The 23525-nt window shown below is 42.9% G+C and overlaps 1 protein-coding gene across 1 annotated transcript in view; it reads left to right on the forward strand.

Moving 5' to 3' along the window:
* Positions 1-23086, forward strand: part of LOC308105899 (NACHT, LRR and PYD domains-containing protein 3-like) — a 33875-nt gene extending 10789 nt beyond the window's left edge. Inside the window, exons 8-16 of the mRNA XM_080456860.1 lie at positions 604-839; positions 1038-2844; positions 3403-3576; positions 11750-11914; positions 13433-13609; positions 14470-14598; positions 16718-16764; positions 20649-22464; positions 22683-23086. Coding sequence (XP_080312986.1) covers positions 604-839; positions 1038-2844; positions 3403-3576; positions 11750-11914; positions 13433-13609; positions 14470-14598; positions 16718-16764; positions 20649-21199 — 3286 coding nt within the window. The 3' untranslated portion in view covers positions 21200-22464; positions 22683-23086. The remainder of the gene's footprint in view (positions 1-603; positions 840-1037; positions 2845-3402; positions 3577-11749; positions 11915-13432; positions 13610-14469; positions 14599-16717; positions 16765-20648; positions 22465-22682) is intronic.
* The last annotated feature ends 439 nt before the right edge of the window (positions 23087-23525 follow it).

The raw sequence follows: 23525 nt of genomic DNA on the forward strand, positions 1-23525 counted from the left end.
GGCGACGGCCGTAAGCATGGCGATGCTAACTCCCATAGCCCAAATTCTTTTACATAAAAACGCTAAAAAACAGCTTACAATTGGGGAAAGTGAAAAACGGGCCTTGCTGCTCCGTGCACATGCGAATGGTCAATGGCCGTGTGCAATTGCAGATCAATTGCTGCAGCCACTGAGGAGAAGTGGGCAGAAGAGACATTTGTTAAATTATTGAAGGATTGGAGGATATATTTATTTTAGTAATTGTCCTCTTTAGAGCAGTGGTTGTCAAAGTGGGGTTTGATCCCCAGGGCTCCTTTAGGGGGTTATGGGAGTCCCCAGCAAAATGAGGAACATTTACTACTTTAACCTATTTTATACTTGGGATAATCCAAAATAGCTGTTGTACAAGCTCACAACATATCACATTGCGGCCTATTTTGAGCTTGTAGATCTGTACATTTTGAAACATTTTGTTGAATCTTGAACATTTTTTGAAAAAAAATTAAATCATTTTCCAAAAACTTGAACAATGATCAAACACAAATCTTCTCTTCTCCGTGGCAGAACATATTTTCAGAAGGGGATCTGAAGCCAAATAAATATGCATTGCCTTCATTTCCACAGAGAGAGGAAGAGGAGTGGTTTTGTTGTGACAGAGCAGGCGTCCAGGTGTTCAGTGTGTGAGGAGGTTCTGACAGATCCAGTCTCTACCAGCTGTGGACACTGGTTCTGCAGACAGTGCATCACCTCATACTGGGACCAGTCTGCTCCAACAGGACACTATGGCTGTCCCCAGTGTGGAAAGAGATCCAGAACCACACCTGGACTGAAGACACCCAGTCAAACCACACCTGGACAAAGTAAGACTGGACAGAATTTGCTGAATATACAAATTATTATCAATAACTGATTAAATATGATATATTTTGGCTGTTGGCTCCTTGACAAATTGCGTATCGTCTTGAGGGCATTTGATTAGTAATGTGCAATGTGTTCTGTAAAGATGTAAAGTTATATTAACCTGAATGTTTAAAACATACATTTTCTTCTCATTTCAGATGTCAGTCTGCAGGATGATTTGAATGATTATAAGATCAGTTTGAACAGTCTTGATGATGTGACAGACCACATGACAGAAGAGTCTGGAACCTCCCTCACCAGCACCTACACAGAGCTCTACATCACAGAGGGAGAGAGTGAAGGGGTTAATAGCCAACATGAGGTGATACAGCTTGAGACAGCTTCCAACATGAAGACCTTCCATGACACACCAATCACCTGCTGTGATATCTTTAAACCCCTCCCTGGCAGAAAGACACCCATCAGAAGAGTTCTGACCAAGGGCATCGCTGGCATTGGAAAAACATTCTCTGTGCGTAAGTTCACTCTGGACTGGGCAAAGGGTTTGGAAAATCAAGATATTCATCTCCTGGTTCCCTTTTCATTCCGCGAGCTGAACTTGGTCAGAGATGAGCAGTACAGTCTTCTCTCACTGATCCATGATTTCCACCCAACATTAAAGAAGGTCACAGCAGAGCAGCTCGCTGTCTGGAAGGTTGGCTTCATCTTTGATGGTCTGGATGAAAGCAGGTTTCCATTGTACTTCCGAAACAATGACATTGTTTCTGATGTCACAGTGACATCATCAGTGGACGTACTGTTGACAAACCTAATCAAGGGGAATATGCTCCCCTCTGCCCTCCTCTGGATAACTACCAGACCTGCAGCAGCCAATCAGATCCCTCCTGCATGTGTTGACATGGTGACAGAAGTGCGAGGGTTCACAGACCCCCAGAAGGAGGAGTACTTTAGGAACACATTCAGTGAAGAGAAGCTGGCCGACAGAATCCTCTCACACTTGAAGACATCAAGGACCCTCCACATCATGTGTCACATCCCACTCTTCTGTTGGATCATTGCTACCGTTCTGCTGGACATGTTGAGGACACACACGATAGGACAGCTGCCCAAGACCCTGACTGAGATGTGCTGCCACTTCCTGTTGGTCCAGACAAAGAGAAAGAAGCAGAAGTATGACACCCATGATGTGAAAAAGAAAGAAAAAGAAAAGGGGACTCAACAGCTCCTCATGAAGACTGACAGGGATGTTCTTCTGAAGCTGGGAAGGCTGGCATTTGAGCACCTAAAGAGAGGTAGCATTATGTTCTACCAAGAAGACCTAGAAGAGTGTGGCCTTGATGTGAAAGAAGCCTCGCTGTACTCAGGAGTGTGCACAAAGATCTTCAAAAGAGAGAGTGTGCTGTTCCAGAAAACGGTCTACAGCTTTGTTCATCTGAGCATCCAGGAGTTTCTGGCTGCCGTCTACCTGCTCAACTGTTTCAAAAAGAAGAGGAACCTGAAGGTACTGAAGACATTTCTTGATGTTAAATATGAGAACAAAGTCAGTTCCCTGGATGACTTCCTGAGCAAAGCCACCACAAAAGCTCTGGAGAGTAAAAATGGCCACTTGGACCTCTTTGTCCGCTTCCTTCATGGCCTCTCTCTGGAGTCCAACCAGAGCCTGTTAGGAGGCCTACTGGGTCAGAAAGAGAACAACCCAGAGAGCATCCAGAGAGCCATCAACAACCTGAAGGAGTTGAGAAACGATGCCTCTCCTGACAGATGTATCAACATCTTCCACTGTTTGATGGAGATGAATGATCACTCAGTACATCAGGAGATCCAACAGTATCTGAAGTCAGAGAACAGAACACAGAAACTGTCTGAGACCCAGTGTTCAGCTCTGGCCGTCATGCTGCAGACGTCAGAGGAGGTTCTGGAAGAGTTGGACCTGGACAAATACAACACATCAGAGGGGGGGCGAAGGAGACTGATCCCAGCTGTGAGGAACTGCAGAAAGGCTCGGTTAGTAGTCAAGTGAATAGAAACATCCTAGAGTCAATCTGCCATTACAGTTAACACTATAATTAGAAATGAAGGTTTACATAAAAGTTCCAATAATACTGTCTGTCTCAAATAGTGACTAGTGGTATTGTGTGTATGTCCAAATAAAGGCCAGACCACATAAAACAAAACTAAGAGTCTAAAAGCCCTGCTGGTTACCCCCACTAGACCAGTGGTTTGAACCCACTGACATTGTCATCCTCTCATTAGTGGAACTTAAAATAAAAATGACAAGATAATTGTTATTTTCAATGGGCCTCATTCACACAGACCATACCATATGAGAAATGGACCATACCATTAGTCAAGGGGTGTACAGAGGATGGCTTTTTAAACAGTGAGCTTGGTTACTCAGATATAATTAATTACATTACTTTCACTTATCATCTGTTTTACTCTGTTCTCTGATCATACTTAAACTGTTTGTCTGGATAACTAGATACAGTAGGAGATCTTTTCCATGACAGTGAACCAGGTATAATTTGTTTTGATAGTCTCTTATTTAATCTGTATTTACAGACTTGTTGGCTGTAACCTCAGACAGACAGAGGTTGAAGTTGTGTCTTCAGCTCTCAGCTCTAATCCTTCTCATTTGAGAGAATTGGATCTCAGCAAAAACGACCTGGACTCAGGACTACTGGATCTGCTCTTAGCTGGACTGAAGAGTCTGCACTGTAGACTGGAAATTCTAAGGTAAGATACATTTACCCGAGCTTGTAGATCTGCTATTTTTGAATAGCCAAAGAAACCCAAAAATGACACAGATGCGTTCCAGGTCTAAATGGGTTAACATATGTTTAATTTAGATATATACGTGTTTTCCCATATTGCTGTCATGTCTTAATAAAATGATGCTTTTAACAACTAAAATAAGCAGGAGCCGATCACCTAGCACCCACTGGGAATGCGCTGGTCGGACAGATTGTGAGCTTGTAGATCTACTATTTTCGTTGCACGACCCTCGTACAACGGAGTATACATTGGGCTGTAACGTGTGCAGTGTCTGGTTACTATAGTAACGTGACTGAACGCTGTCAATGAATAAACCAAGATGAGACGACATGTATTTCTGCTGACATGCACCTGTCTCACTCTCTCACTGACATACACCTGTCTCACTCTCTCACTGACATGCACCTGTCTCACTCTCTCACTGCCATGCACCTGTCTCACTCTCTCACTGCCATGCACCTCTCTTACTCTCTCACTGCCATGCACCTGTCTCACTCTCTCACTGACATGCACCTGTCTCACTCTCTCACTGACATACACCTGTCTCACTCTCTCACTGACATGCACCTGTCTCACTCTCTCACTGCCATGCACCTGTCTCACTCTCTCACTGCCATGCACCTGTCTCACTCTCTCACTGACATGCACCTGTCTCACTCTCTCACTGACATGCACCTGTCTCACTCTCTCACTGACATGCACCTGTCTCACTCTCTCACTGCCATGCACCTGTCTCACTCTCTCACTGCCATGCACCTGTCTCACTCTCTCACTGCCATGCACCTGTCTCACTCTCTCACTGCCATGCACCTGTCTCACTCTCTCACTGACATGCACCACCTGTCTCACTCTCTCACTGCCATACACCTGTCTCACTCTCTCACTGACATGCACTTGTCTCACTCTCTCACTGCCATGCACCTGTCTCACTCTCTCACTGACATGCACCTGTCTCACTTAGACCTAGACCGGGGGGACATGCGTTCCTGTGTCATCAAGCTTGCAAATGCACAGCGAGGATTTGCAGAGACTAGAGCTGTAGTTTCAATTTAGTTTTTATATAAATATATATATACAGATATCATCAAACGTACAGTAGCTGATAAGCTTGTTTTAAACTCCAACAAAACAAAATGCATGGTATTTACTAGGTCTCCAAATATAAATCCCTTTACTGGTATTTACACTCTTAAAGGCGAACAAATTGAGCTGGTCACATCTTATAAATACCTCGGCATTTGGCTAGATGCCAAACTCAGAGGTCAAATTGGCTTCCTTTACAGAAACAGGTCCTGTTTTTCTTTTACCAGCAGAAAGACTATTGTTCAATCTGTAATAATGTCTGTATTTGATTATAGGGATACACTGTATATGCATGCTTCACTCTCCACACTGAAGCCTCTGGATGCAGTCTACCACAGTGCTTTGCGTTTTATTACTGGTGATGATTATCTCACCCATCACTGTATTTTATATGATAAAGTGGGTTGGCTCGCAGTTCGTAGAGAGCAACATTGTATGTTATTTATTTATAAGGCCTTGTGTGGTAAACTTCCTTTATACCTAACCTCGCTTTTGGAACCTACGGTTACTGGTCACTCAACACGTTCACAAACACACATTAGATATACCAGTCCACGTAAGAGCAGTGAACATGGAAAAACTGCATTCATGTATTATGCTCCACACAAATGGAACATGGACAAGAGAGTCGCCTCCCTCCGCCTAAGGGTTGATGGGGGGAAAACTCTGACTGTTGTCTGTGCGTACGCGCCAAACAAGAGTTCAGAGTATTCGGCCTTTTTGGATACCCTGCATGGGGTCCTGCATGGGGCTCCGGTGGGGGATTCCATAGTCTTGCTGGGGGATGACGGGGATACTTGGACTGGCGTGATTGGGAGGAACGGTCTCCCTGATCTGAACCTGAGTGGTGGCTTGTTATTGGATTTCTGTGCTAGTCATGGACTGACAATAACAAACACCATGTTCAAACATAAGGATGCTCATAAGTGTACTTGGTACCAGAGTACCCTAGGCCAAAGATCAATGATCGATTTTGTAATCGTATCAGCTGATCTGAGGCCGCATGTTCTGGACACTCGGGTGAAGAGAGGGGCGGAACTGTCAACTGATCACCATCTGGTGGTGAGTTGGTTCAGATGGCGGGGGAAGCCTCTGGACAGACCTGGCAAACCCAAGCGTGTAGTGCGGGTGAACTGGGAACGTTTGGAGGAGACCTCTGTTCGGAAGGAATTTAACTCCCACCTCCGGCGGGACTTCTCTGGCATCCCTGTGGAGGTTGGGGGCATTGAACAGGAATGGGCAATGTTCAAAGCCTCTATTGCTAAAGCTGCGGCTGTGAGCTGTGGTCAGAAGGTCTTAGGTGCCTCAAGGGGCGGTAACCCTCGAACACCCTGGTGGACAGCGGTGGTCAGGGAAGCCGTCCGACTGAAGAAGGAGGCCTATCGGGGTATGATATCCCAGGGGACTCCAGAGGCAGTTGCAAGGTACCGACAGGCCCGAAGGGCGGCAGCCACAGCTGTGACGGAGGCTAAGCAGCGGGTGTGGGAGGAGTTCGGGGAATCCATGGAGAAGGACTTTCGGGCGGCACCAAAGTTGTTCTGGACGACCATACGGCACCTCAGGAGGGGAAAGCGGGGAACCATCCAAGCTGTATACAGCAAGGATGGGGCTCTGCTGACTTCAAGTGAGGAAGTCGTAGGGAGGTGGAAGGAACACTTTGAGGAACTCCTAAACCCAATGACATCAGACCCACCCTCCCTGACAGGAGCAGAGCCTGAGGATGATGGGGGATCGGCGTCAATCTCCCGGAAGGAAGTCACTGAGGTAGTTAAACAACTCCACAGTGGCAAAGCTCCGGGGGTTGATGAGATTCGTCCAGAAATGCTGAAGGCTCTGGGTGTTGAGGGGCTGTCTTGGTTGATACGTCTTTGCAACATCGCGTGGAAGTCTGGGACAGTACCGAGGGAGTGGCAGACTGGGGTGGTGGTCCCACTTTTCAAAAAGGGGGACCAGAGGTTGTGTGCCAATTACAGAGGTATCACATTACTCAGCCTCCCTGGGAAAGTTTATGCCAAGGTACTGGAAAGGAGGGTCCGGCCGATAGTCGAACCTCAGATTCAAGAGGAGCAATGTGGTTTCCGTCCTGGTCGTGGAACAACTGACCAACTCTTTACTCTGGCAGGGATCCTGGAGAGGGCCTGGGAATATGCATATCCGGTCTACATGTGTTTTGTGGATTTGGAGAAGGCATATGACCGGGTCCCCCGGGAGTTTCTGTGGGAGGTGCTGCGGGAATATGGGGTGAGGGGGACCTTGTTGAGGGCCATCCAATCTCTGTACGCCCAAAGCGAGAGCTGTGTCCGTGTGCTCGGCAGTAAGTCGGATTATTTTCCAGTGGGGGTTGGTCTCAGACAGGGCTGCGCCTTGTCACCTATCCTGTTTGTGATTTTCATGGACAGGATCTCGAGGCGAAGTCGTGGCGGAGAGGGTATACGGTTCGGTGAGCTAAGGGTTGCGTCACTGCTTTTTGCGGATGATGTGGTCCTGATGGCAACATCGGTCCGGGACCTTCAGCTCTCACTGGATCGGTTCGCAGTCGAGTGTGCGTCGGCTGGGATGAAAATCAGCATCTCCAAATCTGAGGCCATGGTTCTCAGCAGGAAACCGGTGGATTGTACAGTCCGGGTAGGGAATGAGGCTTTGCCCCAGGTGAAGGAGTTTAAGTATCTCGGGGTCTTGTTCACGAGTGAGGGGAGGACGGAGCAGGAGATCAGCCGGAGAATCGGAGCAGCAGGAGCGGTATTGCAGTCGCTGTACCGCACTGTGGTGACGAAAAGAGAGCTGAGCCAGAAGGCAAAGCTCTCGGTCTTCCGAGCAATCTTCGTTCCTACTCTCACCTATGGTCATGAAGTGTGGGTCATGACCGAAAGAATAAGGTCGCGGGTACAAGCGGCCGAAATGAGTTTTCTCAGACGGGTGGCTGGCATCTCCCTTAGAGATAGGGTGAGAAGTTCGGTCACCCGGGAGAGACTCGGAGTAGAGTCGCTGCTCCTTCGCTTGGAAAGGAGCCAGCTTAGGTGGTTCGGGCATCTAGTACGGATGCCTCCCGAGCGTCTCCCTAGGGAGGTCCTCGCTGCACGTCCCACTGGGAGGAGACCCCGGGGCAGACCAAGGACCAGATGGGCGGATTACATCTCCACACTGGCCTGGGAACGCCTCGGGATCCCCCAGGAGGAAGTTGCTAATGTTGCTCAGGAGAGGAAGGTCTGGAGCTCTCTGCTGGAACTGTTGCCCCCGCGACCCGACTCCGGATAAGCGGTTGAAGATGGATGGATGATGGATGGACAAATGGAACATACTTCAGGACTCTCTGAAACTGGTGCGATTGGTCTCAATCGAGACATTCAGGGTGCTTCTTGAGGACACACTACATAGAGACGTTCAGGGTGCTTCTTGAGGACACACTACATAGAGACATTCAGGGTGCTTCTTGAGGACACACTACATAGAGACATTCAGGGTGCTTCTTGAGGACACACTACATAGTGACTGTACCTGTTTCATGTAACACTGTTTATTGTCTCCGCCAGGCCGAAAGGCATGGCGAGAGAGGTGTGTGTGTGTGTGTGTGTGTGTGTGTGTGTGTGTGTGTGTGTGTGTGTGTGTGTGTGTGTGTGTGTGTGTGTGTGTGTGTGTGTGTGTGTGTGTGTGTGTGTGTGTGTGTGTGTGTGTGTGTGTGTGTGTGTGTGTGTGTGTGTGTGTGTGTGTGTGTGTGTGTGTCCGTCCGTGACCAGCTAATCTCCGGCACCGCTGGCTTGATCGCAGCGAAACTGTGCACACACACTACCTGGATGCCAATTCAGAACCTTTGCCCCAAAGTTTTCACATGGGCCTGTTATAGCACCACCAGGAGGCCGTTTTTTGCAAAAACCCATTTTTGGACAGTACTCCTACAGATTTTGGCCAAACGTCACGCAAATCGGTACACAGTATCTCTTTAGTCATTAAACGAAACGGGTCTTTCAGATTTTTCATATTCCATCCTGATTGGCTAAGATTGGCTTCCAAAGTTTGCAGGAGTGCTCCGTTTTGAACAAAATGCTTCAAATCATGAACACAGCATGCAATTTCTGTGAAATTTTGCACGTACGTTCCCACTAGGCTGAGGAAGACATGCTACTTTAAATGTTTCAAATCAGCCTTATGGTGGCGCTATAACAGGCCGATTCGTGTTTTTACCCATAATTGCACCAATCTGTGTAAAACTTTGTATGTGCACTCCCTAGACACAAAGGAAAAACCACATCTGCCTTTTATAGCGCCACCTGGAGGCCGACTTATGTAAAACCCATTTTTGGATATTAATCCTTCAGATTGTATCCAAATTTCACACAAATCGGTACACGTGATCTCTAAAGTCATGTGATCAAGACGGTTCTGTTAGATTTTTCATATTCCATCCTGATTGGTTAAGATTGACATCTAAAGTTTGCAGGATTGGCCCGTTTTGAACAAAATGCCGCAAATCATGAATGCAGCGTTCGATTGCGGTGAAACTTTGCACGCACATTCGCACTACGTTGAGGAACTAATGCCACCCTTTCAACACTGCACTATTATAGCGCCACCAGGAGGCCAATTGTTACACAACATCTTTTAAATATTTCTCCTACAAATGTTGTCCAAACATCACGCAAATTGGTACATATTTTCTCTTTAGGCAAGTGATCAAGACGGATCCGTCCGATCCGTCCGATTTTACACATTCCAGCCTGATTTTTGAATTCCGAACATTGCTGGCCCACACTAACCTATCTGACCTGGCGGAGACTTGTGCTCCGAGGAGCACTTTTTCTAGTTTGCATCTGATTTTTAAATCTCTGTGTTGTTATCCATGTCCTCACTGTATTGTCTGATTCACCGCCTTTTGCGATTATTGTCTCCGCCAGGCCGAAAGGCATGGCGAGAGAGTATGTTTTACCCCTGTCCGTCCGTCCGTGTGTGTGTGTGTGTCCGTCCTTCTGTCTGTGACCAGCTAATCTCCACCACCGTTGGTCCAGTCGCTGTGAAACTGCGCACACACACTCCCTGGATGCCACAGCAGAACCTTGCGCCACATTTTTCAGATCAGCCTGTCATAGCGCCACCATGAGGCCGACTTTTGCTAAACAAATTTTTTGCTATTACTCCTACAGATTTTGTCCAAAAAACACACAAATCTGTACACAGTATCTCTATAGCCATGTAATCAACACGGATCTGTCTGATTTTCCATATTCCAACATGATTGGCTAAAATTGGCTTCCAAAGTTTGCAGGATTGGTTCATTTTGAACAAAATGCCTCAAATCATGAACGCAGCATTCGATTTCCGTGAAATTTTCCACAGAGATTCCCACTTGGCCCAGGAAGAAATGCCACCCTTTTCACATTGACTGTTATAGCGCCACCAGCAGGTCTAATTTAGCAAACCACATTTTTGGAACAAAATGCCTCAAATCATGAATGCAGTGTCCTATTGTCGTGCAAGGCACGAAATGGCACCCTTTTCACATTGGCCTATTATAGCGCCACCAGGAGGCCACAATAACCTACCTGACCTGGCGGAGACTTGTGCTCCGAGGAGCACTTTTTCTAGTTTTAATGTTGTTTTATGCTTCTGCTTTTCTTTTTGGGCGGTGAAACCGCCCCTATATGTGAGGTTTGGATATTTGCACACCAAATCCTGCGTTGTGATTGGCCACCAGTGTACCCCCCTAACCCTGCACCGTGATTGGCCAATCACAGTCTATTCAGGACTGTGATTGGCTAGGGAAACATGACAATTGTGCATAGCCCTATAAATAGGACTATGCACTTAAAAAAACACATTTATGTGTTTTTTTTAAGTTAGGGGTGTTGGTCCACAATATTACTTTTCTTTAAGTGAACTTCCATCTCTGTGATGACCACTGTGACCACACCGCCCACTTCACACTGGGTGTGATTTTTTGCTTTATTGTCAAAGTTGTGACATTGTAACGTGATTCAAATGTTTGTTATCAGGGCGTCCTTGAAAAAGAGACCTTGCTCTCAATGGGTTTCCCTGAATAAATAAAGGAAAAGGAAAGAAAGAAAGAAAGAAAGATAAACAGACAACTAGGAAAGCAATGCTCTTCTCCGCTCCATTCAGTAGCCTACCTACCTACCTACCTACCTACCTACCTACAGTACCTACCTACCTACCTACCTACCTACCTACCTACCTACCTACTTATCGGGGAGGGGGCTGAGTTTTGTAGCCTAGACTTGTAGGAAACAAGACCAGGAGACCTGGTTCTGCCAGACCTAGAAGGAACAAATTCCTAGTAGGCAACACACCTACAAACCACTTTATAAGTTAAAAGTATAAATCATTTTAGGCATTTTGTGTGTGTGTATCATTTTCTGTACAGGGGTATTTAGTTGTAGATTTGTGTATAGGCTAGACCAGCAAACCTTCCAGTCTGATTACATTCACCTGTCCAGACCTGTTCTGTTGCCCCTGGTGGTTGAAATCTGAAGCGTTCCTGAATGGCTGGGGAGGAAAAGAGGCACAGACAGACCGACCGACAGACAAAGCCTCCTGTAGGCCGACCCCCTGGGTCTGGCAATAAACACAAACAAGAGAGTGCCTTCATCATCATCATCATCAATCATTATTAGACTGGCCCAAATTAATTAACATTTTGTGCACGCTTTGTATTGTGCTTTACATTTAATTTAGCTATATTTGAACCCCACCGCCCAACCTTAGTACACACAAAACAACAGGAGAACTCAAGTCCTCAAACTATTCATATGTGTCCTCTTTATGAGTTATTCTACCATGAAAACAGACCATACCAAATGAGAAATGGACCATACCATTAGTGAAGGGGTGTACAGAGGATGGCTTTTTAAACAGTGGGCTTGGTTACTCAGATTACTTACACAACATTAACTTTTCATCTGTTGTTTACTTACTTGTTTACATACTTAAACTGTTTATGTCTTTATAACTAGATACAGTAGGAGATCTCTTAGTTTACTTCCATGACAGTGAACTAGGTGTAATTTGTTTTAATAGTCTCTTATTTAATCTGTATTTACAGACTTGTTGGCTGTAACCTCAGAAAGACAGAGGTTACAGTTGTGGCTTCAGCTCTCAGCTCTAATCCTTCCCATTTGAGAGAATTGGACCTCAGCCAAAACAACCTGCAGCAATCAGGACTACTGGAGCTGCTCTCTGCTGGACTGAAAAGTCTGCACATTCTAAGGTAAGATACATTTACCCGATTTATTAGGGGTGTGCTCAGATAATCGTTTTCAAAATAATATTTGGTTATTGTATTTAATATGTTTAATTGAGATATATATGTTTTTTCCCATATTGCTGTCATGTCTTAATAAAATGATGCTTTTAACAAGCTAAGTAAGCAGGGGCCGATCAACTAGGGCTCGGGCACCCACGGGAGACAGCGAGCACCCACTGGGAATGCGCTGGTCGGACGGTTAAAATGCTTTATAACATGTGCACTGATACCTGGTAGTCTTATAATACAATTTTACAACTTGAAACATCTTTCCCCGCCTCTCTCTCTCCCCGTCTCTCAAAGCCGTAGAGAGAGATAGAGAGGGAGAGAGAGAGCGAGTGAGAGAGGTTAGCGCCTGTCCGAAAAGGTCTCATCTCACAGTAAACACTCTAGTCTCTTCATTAAGGGGTTAAACTTGGTCGCGTAGCTGTTTGTGGTGCTGGGTGCACTGATATGCGAACACATTTATAACGGTATGCCAATAAGTATTACCAAGGGAAGGGTGATTATCGGGGCCTGTCCCTCTGATCTGCACAGTGCTGGTCACCTGCAGCTGGCATCGTTCACTTCCCAGTGCAGTGAGTGAATCTAGCTACTCAAGCTACAGACGGACACTGTCGGTTTGCAAAAAGAGCAAAGTTTGGATGACTTTGTTTGATGGGAAAGCGTTGTGATGGAGAAATCACATCCAATATAAACACCTGGATGTGAATCGCCCATGTTACCTCGTAGGCTACTGCCCACTGCCTCTGTGATACGTTTTTTTGAAGAAATAATCTAGTGTTTACTTTGAGGTGAGAACATTGAGAATGCAGGCCTACGTTTTCAATCACAATAATTTGGCTGAAGATCCATACAACATGCCATTTTATGGTTTAAACTTTAAGGGGAGCTGGTCAGTCGTTCAGACCGGCTCAACTTGCGCTGGATCGAAAAGTATCTCACAGAAAGAAAACAAATATACAAATTGGTTTCAGAACATCTTATTCCACTGACACTCAGGGTTCAGAATGGGCCATAGGCAAAGCCCAATTTTCCCTCCGCTCCATTCAGTAGCCTGCCTACCTACCTACCTACCTACCTACCTACCTACCGGGGAGGGGGCTGAATTTTGTAAACTAGACTCATCGGAAATAAGCGCGACAAGAGCGTTCCTTCATCATCATCATCAATCATTATTAGAATGGCCCAAATTGATTAACATTTCACGCACGCTTTGTATTGTGCTTTACATTTAATTTGGCTATATTTGAACCCAACCTCCCAACCTTAGTACACACAGAACAACAGGAGCTTGGTTACTTAGATTTACGTACATTACATTAACTTTTCATCTGTTGTTTACTTCCCTGTTCTCTGATCATACTTAAACTGTTTATGTCTGTATAACTAGATACAGTAGAAGATCTCTTAGTTAAGTTCCGTGACAGTGAACCAGGTATAATTTGTTTTGATAGTCTCTTATTTAATCTGTATTTACAGACTTGTTGGCTGTAACCTCAGACAGACAGAGGTTGAAGTTGTGGCTTCAGCTCTCAGCTCTAATCCTTCTCATTTGAGAGAATTGGACCTCAGCAAAAACAACCTGCAGGAATCAGGACTACTGGAGCTGCTCTCTGCTGGACTGAAGAGTCTGCACTGTAGACTGGAGATTCTAAAGTAAGATTAATTCACCTTATTTATTTTGATCAATTCTGTTGTATTATGTACTGTATTATGTGAATATAATATGAATGATGTGGTGAGAATGCATTAATAAGATTGATATAATGGGAACCCAAGCCTACCTCATGTCCTGCCATGCTGGATGTTGTTGGATGTATTTTGTCAGATCTTCATCATCTTCTAGTTTTGATTATTTATATTGATATTAATGGGTGCAAGCGTTCATTTCAATAATACGCATTTCACTAGATGACCACCCTTAAAACGTTTTGCAGGTACAAAGGTGATCTCGATGAGCATGTGGTATTTTTCTCCTTCCTATGAAACATCTTTCAGAACTCTAGATCTTAATTCCTAATTCTCACCATTGTGATGGAGAGAACATTTAGGGTTGATGAACTTCTCATTGATATAGTTTATTATTTGGTCTAAAGTTTAAAAAGGATCAAATAACTCAAGCAAGACCTGACAAAGACCTATGAGGCACAGAGAGCAGGAACATCTTCAAACATTTAAAATTACATTGTGAGAAACATTAGGATAGCCTTGTTCATTTGTAGCAATTTGCAGATGATTTTGCAATGATTGTTTGATGTTAGTAACAGCCTTGTATTAAACTCTGCAAATGCATTAGTGGGACAAGTGAACTGAACTTTATGTTAAGAATCTGTCTTTATTTTCTTTCTTGTTTTGTTGTTGCATTTTTTTCCTTTATTTTTTTCCTTTCCACCTCTTGGGTCACTAGTCCAAAACCCTGACAGTCCATCACGGCCAGGTCCAGGTTCTCAATCCAGGAATAACATGTTTCATTTATTCTTATTATTTTTTCATCTGGTGTTTCATTCTTCATTCAGACTGGCTCAGTGCTGCTTGTCAGAGAGATGCTGTGAAGTTCTGGCCTCAGCTGTAAAGTCTCATCCCTCCCTAAGAGAGTTGGACCTGAGTCTCAACATGGTGAATGATTCAGTTCTGGAGAACTGCATGTGAGTAGACTTGGGCTGTGTCCATGTTGGTGTTTACCTCATGTGTCCCTTAACGGTGTATTCACTCTGACACAAAGTCACAAATAGATCCAAATTATGTGTGCAGATTTAGTTAAAAGATCTCACCGTCCTTCATCTCTCGAAGTGACACATTTCATTGTAGCACACCCGGATACGGAAATGATGTCAATCGAAGATTTCCGTTTCCGCCTGCCGCCGCTCTAAACCTTCCGCTAAATCGCCATTATCTCGGCTTTGTTTTTCTCCGCCGTGGAACGCTGTTTAGAAACGCTGTTTAGAAACTGCTACTACTGCAAAATGGAATGTCGCCGATTGAAAATTTCTTCTCTGGGCCACTCACACAACTACCCTGTGTGTCTACAAACAGTTGAACATGCGATCATAGCGAGGTCTGTGGCGAGGTGAAAAAGTATGTGCGTTTTCCGTTCACATGGCGAAACATGGTGTTTTTACGCTGGGCTGGTGGACAGAGATTCCGCCCCGATCGGAATGTCTGTTGTCTGAGCGGCGTGCACGTATCGCCGGTGTGTTTATAAACGATTGGACTTGCAATCATAATGAAAAGAAAAATGTTGTGAACATTTTAAAGTTATAAAAAACACTAAATCGCTGGCAGTGGGCAAACACAGCCAGAAATAAGTCTGGCAGAGAATGAGTTAATACTTTAACCAACAAACAAATAAGGTTATATATATATATATAAAAAATAAGAGTATAGTGGAAAAGTTTTTCATTTTGTTCCGTAATATAATTCAAAACGTGAAACTTTCATATATTCTAGATTCATTGCGCATGAAAAAAAGATATATAATACAGATATGCCAACCATCTGAAAAGTATGTTAATTTATGCACTCAATACTTGGTCTGAGCTAATGATTTCATCAAAGGGGCGTGGCATGGAGGTGATCAGCCTGTGGTTCTGTTGAGGTGTTATGGAAGCCCAGGTTTGCTTTGATAGCAGCCTTAAGCTCATTTGTATTGTTGAGTCTAGTGCCTCACACCTTCCTCTTGACAATACAACATCTATTATCTGTGGGGTTCAGGTCTATGTATATGTATGTCTAAACAACATGCTATCTAAATAACATTCTGTACATTTGTGGTTGGGAAATAACAAGACATATCCAAGATATATCTGCATAGTAAACTTGCATTAAGAAGGGATAAAGGGAGGGTGAAGTGCTAGTGAAACCCTCTAGTTCGGTCTGCTGCTCAGAAGAACCATACAATGCTTCGCCTCTGTTCACCATTTATTTGTAGACACTGGTGGGGACAGACAACATGCATGTCAAATGTCTGTAACATGGGTACAATACTCCAGCTCTGTTGCTCATTGACTCCAACACGGAAGAAGGATTAATTAAACACACATAATTAATGTAAATGTAAATATAGGCACACTGTACCCAACAAACAGTAACATTTAAATTCCCATTGAAAACGTTTCTCATACATTCTGAATACAAAACCCCTCCCAACACACACCTGGTGGGGACAGACAACATGTTCATGTCAGACATGGCAACATGGGTACAATACTCCAGCTCCTGTACACAAACACAATAACATTGAATTATTACAGGCTAAATGCAATGAGTCAAATGTTACAAGTTAGCTTAAATCAACTCCTGCACATTCATATGTGAAACAGTGTGTACAGATTACAGTTAATACAGGATTAGAATACTTTATATCATAGAAATGGATTGGAGTTGTAAACACCAGCATACCGTTGCTCATGGAATCCAACACGGAAGAAAGAGCAACTTCATGTGCGCACATTTGACCACAGTGAATTGTGGGTCTACCAACGGAGGGCGATGTTGTTCAGACAATGTATTATAGAGAAAATAGCATGAACAAAATATTTAGAGGGTGCATTATGTTGTCAATAAGCTACATAAGCTACACTCCTGTTACACTAGGGGTTAAGGTGGAGTCTGAGGAGGTGATGAGATCCAAACTGGGCAGCAGTGAGTATGTCTGGATGGGCTGCAGGGCCAAGATAATGATAGGAGAAACACTGTAGTGTCAGGTAGTGGAGACGTTGTGTTAGACAGTTAGACATTGATGCATTGTTGTTCTGTTTCCTACAGAGTGAAACATGGAGGAGAAGATTGGCTTAATTACAAGATTCCGAAATGTGAGTATCTGTCTGTCTGTGTCAATATCACACATTAACATTTTATACACTGTTTTATAGTGGGTTGGCCCCTCCCCAGATACTGTCCTGAAAACTCTTCAGTAGAGCTTCCAGGGAATTCAATTCCTTAACCCATTAAGACCTGGAAAGCCTATACGTTGTTATACCTTTAAAACCGGGAAAGCATCTGTGCCATTTTACATGTTGTTATATATATATAGCAACATGAATCTTTTATTTTTGTTGAATAAAACAAAAGTTGTCGTGGGTTGACATAAACAATGGGCCTCATTCACTAACCTGGTCATAAATAAGGTGTATATCCTGGTCATAAATAAGGTGTATATCCTGGTCATAAATAACACATGTATATTGGGAAAGTCAATTCTGACGTGTGATTCATGAAAGAGGGTTCAGAGCCATGATTTGTGTGGATCACAGGTGTATCTCATTTGTGTTCTAAAGTCCCTAGTGTGCTCCCGCCTCCCGTGTAGATCCTTTGTATTGTTCCACGCCCCATTTAACACCATAAAAGGCAACCATAAATAACCCACGTGAAGAAAAAAAAACTGATCTGCAAAATTACAAACGTGTCAAGTCGCACCGCATTGACAACTTGTACATCTGTTCTGTCTGGAAGTGAGTCCCTCGATCGCACGATGGATCAGCTGAACGTTAATAAAGTAATGCTCTCATAATGAGAATAAGAAGTTACAATGTTTAACCACACCACCAAATAATAGGCTAATAAAACGTGGAAAGGATATTATAGAAGCCTTTTCTTTTAAATAATGCTCACATTTGACTGAGGAAACAGAGATTCGATAGATTATGGACCAGATCTCACTTTATTAATTACTGAGGATAAACCTGTCCTTTGGATTAACAACATATCCTGTCCTAGTCAGAATGGTGAATGGATATTATGGACACAGCTAGATTTCATCCATACTGTATCCTCATCAGATGATAAGACATAACATGATGTGATGTGGTCAATATTATAAATTAATAGCACGACATGTTGGCATGAAAGTCCAATATGTGAAACTGTGGCCACATTTTCAGAAACGGAAAACACGCAGAGGGACCTAATAATTCAGCTCTAAATGTGTCAACTGAAAAGAAATACAAATTGGTTGAATTTGCATCATGTCTACCATATGCACCCAAGCAGTAGATCTTTGACATATGTTTGTTTAATGTGTTGACACATTATGAGCACATAAAAACATTATTTGAGGTTTGGCACTATTGTCATTGATTGTATAATATAAGTCTGTTAGACGTGAGTTTGAGTGTCCTCCCAAATTCACGGTCAAAAAAAGATTGAATACTGAACGTGGGAAGTCACGTATATGCACATAAGTATAAAATATGTGAGGACCTGAGCTTAGTGAATGAAACCCAATGCCTCACAACTCCTCACAATGCCTCACATTGTGACACATTGTGTGCTTGTAGATCGGCAATATTTAAAATAAAGCCGATCTACAAGCTCACGTGTCACATTGAGACAGGTTGTGAGCTTGTAGTTCAGCTATATTTGAAACAAAATTTGTAGATCTAAAAACTCACAACGAGTCACATTAAGACAGGTTGTGAGCTTGTAGATCAGCTGTATTTCAAACATAAAAAGAGCCAATCTACAAACTCACAATACGTTATCATGACCAGGGTTTTCGCAAGGCAATGTTTGGGCCAGCCACCTTGAATAGAATACATTAATCGGCCATATTATAATTAACGTCACATCTGTGTTTGCAGATACATTCACCCACCTGATAGTTACACCTTGTTACGTTAGCGCTGAGCTTCTTTCCACTTTATCACAGATGCAATCTGTTTCTGTTTTGATAGTTAACTAAATAATATCTATCTACTCTATCATGCAGAGGAGTCGCTTTCCTAAAAATAACTGAATAAAGTGGGCGTTAGCGCGACTACGTCACACAGTATAAACACATTCATATATGTTTTGGGCCCTACATCTTATTCAACCTTAATATGCAAAACCTATAGCTTTTGTTCTGTTTTGTTAATGTTAATTATGTCATCATGAATGATGGCGCAAGGAAGGTTCATTACTTGCCTGCAATGTATGTGTGTCACCAACTTTCACCACTTTATCCATTGCAGACAGAAATACACTAATAACAGCATTTTCCCAATCGGCCACGGTGGTGATCTTTATAATTAACGGCCAATTAAATATTTTATCGGTCAATGGCCGGTCAAATGACCTGGCTATAGCCAATCTATAAGCTCACAACGCTGAGGCGTTGTGAGCTTGCAGATCGGCTATTTTCACAGTATTTATCTTTGGAACCGAGTCAAACTAAATGACTCCTCAACTCCTACAACTCCCCCCACCCTGACAAGTGCTTGTCAGGGTGGGGGGTCCCCAGTTCAAATATGATTATTTTGGGGGGTCCCTAGTTCAAATGATTATTTTGGGGGGTCCCCAGTTCAAATGATTAGTTTGGGGGGTCCCCAGTTCAATTATGATTATTTTGGGGGGTCCACAGTTCAAATGATTATTTTGGGGGGTCCCCAGTTCAAATGATTATTTTGGGGGGTCCACAGTTCAAATGATTATTTTGGGGGGTCCCCAGTTCAAATGATTATTTTGGGGGGTCCCCAGTTCAATTAGAATTATTTTGGGGCGGCCTTAAAAGTTTAGGAACCTTTGATGTAACAGATGTGTGTATTTTAAGAGGTGTAAAGTAACTAAGTACATTTACTCAAGTACTGGAGTTTACTTTACTGGAGTATTTCCAATTTTCAGTACTTTTACTTCTACTCCACTACATTTCAGAGGCAAATATTGTACTTTTACTCTACTACAATTATTCGAAAACTTTAGTTACTAGTTACTTTGTAGATTTTGATTATTTTTACAAAACATACATTAACCACTTCAGCCCTATATACATTTTGGCCATTTGAAAATAGCAGATCTACAAGCTCACAATGTGTCGCATCGCGAGGCATTTTCAGCTTTTAGATCTGCTATTCATATATTCTGCTATTCAAATGATTTTTATTAAATGTATACATTTGAAAACTTGTGAAATGGGACATTCTGCATAATGAGTACTTTCTACTTTTGGTACTTTAAGTACATTTTAATAGCAATACTTTTGTACTTTTACACAAGTACATTTTGAATTCCAGACTTTTTCTTGTAACAGAGTATTTATACATTGCAGTATTGATGCTTTTACTTAAGTAAAACATTTGAGTACTTTTTCCACCACTGTGTATTTTCCACATCCTCCTATAATTTGAGTAACCTCTGTCTGTCTGTCTTGGGTCGCCTGTGCCCGATCAAACTGCGCATGCGTCGCATCCAATCCAGCCGCGACACACACGCTGGCTCTGTGTGTGCGCATGCGTCGCATCTACAGCCCCACAGCGTTACACTGTTGCACACACAGAACACTCGCCTCCGCGGCCATGTATGCACGTTGGGGAGGCACATGTCAAAATGTACATTATTTGTGTTCGCGCGACGGCCGCGTATGTGTGTTCGCGACGGGGGACAGCTCTGGCCGCATGAGGGTGTGTGCGTGTGCGTGTGCGCGTGTGTGTGTGTGTGTGCTCGCGACGGGTTGCGCGTGTGTGTGTGTTGGCGACGGGGGACGGCTCCGGTGGGGGGGCCGCAACGGGACACGCGAGAGGAGGGGGGGGGCCTACGGGACGGGACGCGCAACAGGACGTGCAATAACCCCACGTTTGCAACTACTTTTGCCTGCGCACCTCACCGGGTATGGTCTAGTTGATGTAATTTCACATAAACTTGTGTGTGTGTGTGTGTGTGTGTGTGTGTGTGTGTCAGTGAATGATGTATTTAATGTTTACTGTGGTGTTTTTCTCATCAGATTTCCATCCTCTCACACTGGACACAAACACAGCAAACGGAACCCTCTCTCTGTCTGAGAACAACAGAAAGGTGACATGGGGACATTATCAATCATATCCTGAACATCCTGACAGGTTTGATGGTCTCTTCCCTCAGGTTCTGTGTACAGAGGGTCTGACTGGATGCTGTTACTGGGAGGTAGAGTGGAGTGGAGAGGTTTCTATAGCAGTGACTTACAGAGGGATCAGCAGGAAAGGAGGTGGTGATGACTGTAGGCTTGGATCCAATGACAAGTCCTGGAGTCTGGACTGTAGAGGTGGTTTTCTCCATGGTCACAGTTACACTGTCAGACACAATGGGAAGGAGACTGTCCTCCCTGTCAGTCCTTCTGGCTCCAACAGAGTAGCAGTGTATCTGGACTGGCCTGCTGGGACTCTGTCCTTCTATAAAGGGTCCTCTGACTCACTGGCACACCTGTACACCTTCCAGAACACATTCTCTGAACCTCTCTATGCTGGGTTCAGGGTCTGGTCCCCCTCCGCCTCAGTGTGTCTGTGTGAGCAGAGATAGAGTCTCCATGTGAGGATGACATCAGGTCACCATGGTTACTCAACATGTTTGAGTGAGTGCAGGTTGTCATGGTTACCACTGTTTCCATGATAGCTGATAGCTGACGTCATGGACTCCATATTTGGGCATGAGTGACTCATCATGACATCACGGTGACATCATCATGATGATGTAATAAGCAGCACAGTGACAGTCACACATTAAAGCTCCAGTAGATCACAAATATGTTCAAATGGGGGTCCCTGGCACAAATATGTTCAAATGGGGGTCCCTGGCACAAATATGTTCAAATGGGGGTCCCTGGCACAAATATGTTCAAATGGGGGTCCCTGGTCAAATCAATATTAATGTCAAACTCTGGTATAAAATGAGTCATCACCACAGGGAGCTTTAGATCTTAGTTTAGATTAGATAGAAGTGAACAAACCTCCACTCCATACATTTATAAATATGTATCATAAATACTGTCCATCAACACTGATGATGATGATGATGATGTAAATATCAGTGTCATAGTGTGTCTCTTATGATACAAACTCATATTTTATGTAATTGATTGATTTTTGACATTTTTACACAATGAACCTAGAAAAACTGTATATTTGATCATGTAATTCTCATAGTATCGATATTGTTTCTTGTATATATAAACCTTTATACTTTAACCACTTGAACCCCATATACTTTATTGACTGGGGTCCCCCAGGGTTCTGTAATTGGTCCCCTGCTTTTTCCCTCTCTACACCAAATCTCTTGAGTGAAAATAGCAGATCTACAAGCTATGTACTAGCTAAGATCTACGTCACAAAGCGACACATTGTGAGCAGGGTGTTAATTTATACAGCAAATTATAGTCATATTTTAGACATTCTGAAATATTTTAGTTTTAGTCTAGTGTTAGTTGACTAAATATCATAAGATTTTAGTCGACTAAATCTACAGATGATTTAGTCTAATGCATTTAGATTTAGATAGATTTAGTTTAATACATTTTAGTCGACTAAAATGTAATTTGAGGGCCTTGATAGCGTCGTAATGCCTGATTTATACTTAGCTGTGTGCCGAAAATAGCCGATCTACAAGCTCACATATGTGTCTGTGACGCGTTGTGAGCTTTTTGATTGGCTATTTTCAGAGTGCAACACCCGAGCGCAACCAAACATAAAATGATTTGTCTTTTAGTTCTACTGGATCTCTTCTCCACTAGTCCCTCACTAATACACTTTAGTCTAGTTTTTATTTAGTTTTTATTTAGTTTTTATTTAGTTTTTATTTAGTTTTTATTTAGTTTTTATTTAGTTTTTATTTAGTTTTTATTTAGTTTTTATTTAGTTTTTATTTAGTTTTTGTTTAGTTTTTATTTAGTTTTTATTTAGTTTTTATTTCGTTTTTATTTCGTTTTTATTTCGTTTTTGTTTAGTTTTTATTTAGTTTTTATTTAGTTTTTATTTAGTTTCCGTCGACGGACATTTTTTTGTCATAGTTTTAGTCGACAAATATAACAGTGATTGTGAGCTTGTACATCTGCTATCTTCATTAGATTCTCATCTATTATGACATGTCCAGAATAGTGACTGTAGGGTTGATGTGTTCACTCTCTCTGCTCTCCTATTGCTGTGAACATGTTGTTGGTTGACTAGACTTCATGTCATTGACTCTCATCTTGGACTTTGTCAATCACTCTGGATTCAAACATCTACTAAATGTGTTAATTAACTCAAATCAATCATTGTTTATTCATTGATTCATTATTACATCATTGTTTCCTCACTCATTCCATTATTGTGTTTTCATTGAATATGAATGTGATATTATTCTCATTCTTCACATGTTATTGTATGATCATGTGTAGAAGTATGAATAGTTTAATAAATGTATTCTCGACAGTCTGTCGTTGTTCCTGTGTATTGATATTCATAGTGTTGTCATGACAACATGGCCACAGCTCATTGGTCATGTATAATAACTACGTTGGAGCAGGGCTCATCAATGTGTCCGTGGCAAAGTTTAGATTCTCTGTTTTACATAACATTATTGTTCTTATTTTGATCATAAGAACCAATTACTGAATGTCAGTCTCCAGGTTTTCTTCAGAATATGTATGACACTGATTTACTACGACACTATATGACACATTATGAGTCCACTACTAGTGGTTCTCACACCTTTTATTATCATGAACCCCCATAACTCTGAGAGTGTACAAAAATTCGTAAACTCTCAGAGTTACACACCTGTAAGGGTCCATTTGGTTCCATTTGTACACTCTCAGAGTTACTGTGCACACACACTCCCTGGATGCCAAGTCAGAACCTTTGGCCCAAAT

This window comes from Gymnoscopelus braueri (assembly GCF_963280865.1).
Source record: "Gymnoscopelus braueri genome assembly, chromosome: 18".
NCBI classification, from domain to species: domain Eukaryota; kingdom Metazoa; phylum Chordata; class Actinopteri; order Myctophiformes; family Myctophidae; genus Gymnoscopelus; species Gymnoscopelus braueri.